The sequence below is a fragment of the Perca fluviatilis genome, chromosome 20, assembly GCF_010015445.1.
Source record: "Perca fluviatilis chromosome 20, GENO_Pfluv_1.0, whole genome shotgun sequence".
In the NCBI taxonomy this organism is placed as follows: domain Eukaryota; kingdom Metazoa; phylum Chordata; class Actinopteri; order Perciformes; family Percidae; genus Perca; species Perca fluviatilis.
In genome coordinates, this window is record NC_053131.1 from 656,107 (window position 1) to 661,712 (window position 5,606).

At 48.1% G+C, this 5,606-nt stretch overlaps 1 protein-coding gene across 1 annotated transcript; it reads left to right on the plus strand.

The window, feature by feature from the left end:
• The first annotated feature begins 223 nt into the window (after positions 1 to 223).
• Positions 224 to 1,967, plus strand: LOC120549204 (stromal cell-derived factor 1-like). The gene has a single exon (XM_039785914.1). The coding sequence runs from the start codon at positions 1,031 to 1,033 to the stop codon at positions 1,349 to 1,351; it is 321 nt and encodes a 106-aa protein (XP_039641848.1). The 5' UTR covers positions 224 to 1,030; the 3' UTR covers positions 1,352 to 1,967.
• Positions 1,968 to 5,606: the final 3,639 nt, after the last annotated feature.

A 5,606-nucleotide genomic window follows, 5' to 3' on the forward strand; every position in this document is an offset into this window, starting at 1 on the left:
AGCTTGTTCTGTGAGCGTGGACCTCAATTTGAATAATGGGCCAACAACACACTTAGTTTGTTTAACAGAAACTCCCTTTCTTGGGTGGGACCTAGCTGAGTTGGGATAGCGGATACCGATTGCAGTGTGTCTCAGAGTTTGGCTGTCCCCGACCGCCGCTATCATTAGTAAATAACACCCAAGTGAATGTGAAACCCTTATAGGTATAAAAGCATATTGACACACTGTCCAGTTTTACATACTTTACACACTACTGTACATTAACTGTGGTGATATTCACCCTAGCTCGGTCACTGGCAGACTGATAAGATCTTAGGTCTGGGTGGCTAGAGTGGGCGGAGCTACCTTAAGGCATCCAAGCTGTGGCTTTGTATCCAAGCTGTGGCTTTGTATCCAAGCTGTGGCTTTCTATCCAAGCTGTGACTTTCTATCCAAGCTGTGGCTTTCTATCCAAGCTGTGACTTTGTATCCAAGCTGTGGCTTTCTATCCAAGCTGTGGCTTTCTATCCAAGCTGTGGCTTTCTATCCAAGCTGTGGCTTTCTATCCAAGCTGTGGCTTTCTATCCAAGCTGTGGCTTTCTATCCAAGCTGTGACTTTCTATCCAAGCTGTGGCTTTGTATCCAAGCTGTGGCTTTCTATCCAAGCTGTGGCTTTCTATCCAAGCTGTGACTTTCTATCCAAGCTGTGGCTTTCTATCCAAGCTGTGGCTTTGTATCCAAGCTGTGGCTTTCTATCCAAGCTGTGGCTTTGTATCCAAGCTGTGGCTTTCTATCCAAGCTGTGGCTTTGTATCCAAGCTGTGGCTTTCTATCCAAGCTGTGGCTTTCTATCCAAGCTGTGGCTTTGTATCCAAGCTGTGGCTTTCTATCCAAGCTGTGGCTTTCTATCCAAGCTGTGGCTTTGTATCCAAGCTGTGGCTTTCTATCCAAGCTGTGACTTTCTATCCAAGCTGTGGCTTTATATCCAAGCTGTGGCTTTGTATCCAAGACAGAGCGTGCACAGTCCTCCTGCAGCCTGTTAGCCCACTACCATGGATGTCAAACTGCTGGCACTGATGGCTCTGCTGTCCGTGGCCACACGTCTACTAACCTCCAACGCAAAGCCCATCAGTCTGCAACAGCGGTGCTCTTGTCGTTCAATCCTGAACACGGTTCCTAAACGCTACGTCAAAGCGCTCGAGTTCCTCCACATACCCAACTGCCCCTTCCAAGTCATTGCCAAGCTAAAGGACAACAGGGAGGTTTGCATCAACCCGGAGACCAAGTGGCTGCAGCAGTACTTAAATAACGACTTTGACAAGGTGCAGACATCTAGCAGAAACAAGAACAAGAAAAACAACAAGAAAATCTAAACAAAAATGGGAGACATGTATGTTAACAAAACCATTTAAGCATGCAATAGAAACCATTTTGGCATCACTCTACAATACCATATATGCGATACCTTTTAGTCTTTCTGAAATCAACAAAGCTCAACACACATTTTGATCACACATCCAAACCTAAACACCAACTGCAGCTGGGCTCCGAGGGTACAAATGGAATGCTGCTTAGGTCGGATGTCAGCACAGATAAGAGCCTGATGAAGTCCGAGGGGACCCGTTAGGGTCAGACTAACAGCAGTGTCTATGAGTATTAGACATCCGAGCAAAGAACTAATTCATCCGAGCAAAGAGCTAATTCATCCCACCACAGAGCATGTTTGTGCATCCGACTGGAGGTTTCTACTTGACTCAGCGATGGACGTCGTAACCAAAGGGTCTGGAGTTAGATAAAGGGGAGTTGAACCCTGACTGGAATTACAACTGACTACAACATTGACTGTAGCCCATCTCTGATTGAAGCCCGGACTCCACTCGCCAAACTAAGAGTCAACTCCAAAGGTGTCACACCGCTCGCACTAGATTTCACAAAGTGCAGCCAAATGGATCCGGCTCAGTCAAGTCGCTCTTACACCACAGTTTTAACCACCGGGGATGGCGGTATAACAGCATCTTCGATATGTGCCGAAGGAGGTTCAATTGTAGTGGCACACGGTGGAACGATGTCTTCCATACGTGCCAAAGGAGGTTCAATTGTAGTGGCACATGGTGGAACAATGTCTTCCATACGTGCCGAAGGAGGTTCAATTGTCATGGCACGCGGTGGAACGAGGTCTTCGATATCTGTCCAAGGACGCTCAATTGTCGCGGCACGCGGTACAAGAGGTTCAGTTGTCGTGGTACACGACGAACCGATGGCTTCGACATGTGCCCAAGGAGATACAATTGCCCAAGGAGGCACACTTTCCGCAGTACTTGGTAAAATAACATCGTTGTTCTGGACAGACCTCAGTGACATGAAGGACAACGAGGAGTTGTGCAATGAAGACGCAGACACCAGGGACAAGGGACCCTTGGCCGAGAACTCGTCTGTCGATCGAGACACGGACACCGGGTACGAAGAACCCCGTGACGAGGACCATGTGTCTTCTTCCAATGGAGACGCGGACAGGGAAGCGTCTTCTTCTGACAGAGACGCGGTCGAGTCTCCATCAAGTTTCCCTGACACCAGAAATGCGACCACTGGGAACACTACAACTTCATGTGCCAAAGGAGGTACACTCAGTAAAATTATGTCGTGGTTTCGGTCAGACTCAGATTCTGATCCCGCTCTTCGTTATTACACCAAAGAAGAAATTGCATTTTACCGGAAACACGGCCTACAATTCCTTGAAAATGAGGGACCTGAAGGCACTTGGTATACAGCGGGTGACATCGACTTCAGCATAAATATCGCCAACGGCAAACGACAGCCCAAATGAGTGGTGTTTGAAGAGTGCACGTGTGCCATGATTGAATTTGTCAACCTGTTTCTGCTTCTTCTTGTGTATGTATTGCGTATGTGACTCAATGTGTTTTTGGCTTTGTCAACCCTCTGCTTACACATGACCCATGTTACATTGCTTATGAAACCCCGAATGTGTACTAGCTACGTGATGTGTGTCTGTAACACAGTTACTCAATAAAAACAGAGACTCTCTATGGTGTACTTTCTTTATTGTCCTCAGATCAAGTCACAAGAACCCCCACACACACACACACACACACACACACACACACACATCTGATAGACCTTTTCTCAACTATGTATCTCGTCCCTCGTGTGACACGGAAGCAAGAATGTAGAGAACATTATTCTCTCAATATCACAAGTAGAACTTTCGCTCGCTGTGCACGGGGCTTGTCAGCGAGCCTAGCCTCAGGCAACACTATCACGTAACGTGTCTCCAATACACTCACCGTGATATCCGAGCAAAGAGCAACTTGATCCGCGCACAGATCTCACACATACATCCGAGCGGAGGTTTCTACTTTTCTCAGCAGTGGATGTCTTCACCGAAGGCTCTGGATTTGGATAAAGGGGAGTCGAGCCCTGACCGGAATTAGAACCGACTACAACATTGACTGTAGCCCATCTCTGATTGCAGCCCGGACTCTGGTCGCCAAACTACGAGCCAGCTCCTAATCGCACAGACTCACCCTTCAGCCGAGCGTGTGTGGTGAGAGTCAATACCAGAGGCTCGCACTAGATTCTGCAAGGTGCAGCTAGATGGACCCGACTCGGTCAAGTTGCCCGTACACCAGAACTGCAACCACTGGGAACACTACAACTTGTACGTATTCGTGTGCCAAAGGAGGCACAACTTCCGTGGTACTCAGTAAAATGGCATCATTGTTCCTGACAGACCTCAGCGTTATAGAGGAGAGCGACGAGTTGTACAACAAAGACGTAGACACCAGGGACGAGGGACCCTTTGCCGAGGACTCTGCTCTCGATCAAGACATGGATACCGGGTACGAAGGACCTGGTGACCAGGACCCTGTGTCTTCTTCCAACGGAGACACAGAAGAGGACGTGTCTTCTTCCAACGGAGACACAGAAGAGGACTCGTCCTCTTCCGATGGAGAAACGGACACAGACGAGTCTTGTTGTTCAGACCCTGATTCTGATCCCGCTCTTCGTTATTGTCACAAAGACGAAGTTGCATATCGGCGCAGCAATGGCCTGGAATTTCACGAAGAATCCGGTGCAGGCTTTTGGTATAGACCGGGTGGTGTACGCTTCTTCGACTGCTATCAACTGCCCAAAGGAGTCGTGTTTGAAGACGATTGATGATTGAATTTGTCAACCTCTGTGCTTTCTAGTGTATTGTGTATGTGATGACACAATGTGGTTTTGGCTTTGACAGAGCCTGTGCTTATGCTACTTGACCCATGTTCTATTATTGCTTATGAAACCCTGAATGTGTACTAGCTACGTGATGTGTGTCTGTAACACAGTTACTCAATAAAAAACAACAACCGAGACTCTCTATGGTGTACTTTCTTTATTATCAGATCAAGTCGCAGGAACAATGACACACATAGTACATACATGCATGCATGCTAGTTGCAATAAACCTCGCCGCCGAGTCTGATAGACCTGTCTTGGCCGTGTATCTCGTCTCTCGTGTGACATAGAAGCAAGAAGGCCGAGAGCATGTCGTCTCTGGTGTACTCTCCGTTTACAGATTTCTTGCCCCCTGTGGTCACCGTGCCACCTTTAGCGGACTCGGTGATAGTGACCGTAGACAGTTCTTCTCTCAATTTCCCGAGTAGAACTTTCCCTTGCTGTGCATGGGTCTTGTCAGCGAGCCTAGCCTCAGGCAACGCTATGACGTCGCATGTCTCCAATACACTCGCTGTGATATCTGTGGCCAAATTGACTCCCCTTTGCGAGCGCCTGTACATGGACACTTCCTTAGTGGAGCCCATCTTACTACTTGAGCCCGAACCCCGTGCGGTGCCCATGCTCGATTCAAGTATGTTTGTTTTCTTTATGGCCTCGGATAACACTGCCCAGCCCAGGGACATGACGGTGTCACAGTAATACAGCGTTTCTCTATTGATCGCCGACACCGTACTGAGAACCATAGCGAAGTTTGTGTTTGCTCCACACGTGCTTCCCCAGCATGTACTTGTTGTTGATATGTGACCACTTGTTGTAGAACAGCACCTTGAACCCGGAGCGTGCTAGCGAGTGATTGATTAGATTTTTCACATCGACCAGGGCATTGACGTAGGTGTTTTGTTCAAACACTATGACCACAGGGACTTCTTTCCACATGACTCTGGGCATGACAAGCTTCAGTAGTCTGACATGAGCGCTTAGCAGAGCAGCGTAGACTTGAGTAACATGATCCAAATCGCGTATCTCCAGTTCCTCCAGGGCCATAACCTGTGGTGTGGGGACAGGGGTAGGGACAGACAACGAGAGAAAGGTATAACACAGACTGTTTGGGCCAGGAGGATTTGACTACAAACACAAAGTAATCATCATCATCATCATCATCATCATGTTCTGTCCCACATGTCGGGCGGCTCGAGAGGATGTTGAAACGTTGATGAGAATACCATGGGAGTACCTGACATCGCAGTATGAGTTCATGATCGTGTTCACTATGTTCCATCGCAACGTACTCTTCTACTCTAACATGGATCACGGTCAGCTCAGAAACCTTTACAGCCAGCTCGTGTCCTTCTCGCCCGCTAGAATACTCGCGATCGACACCTTAGTGTCCGTTTA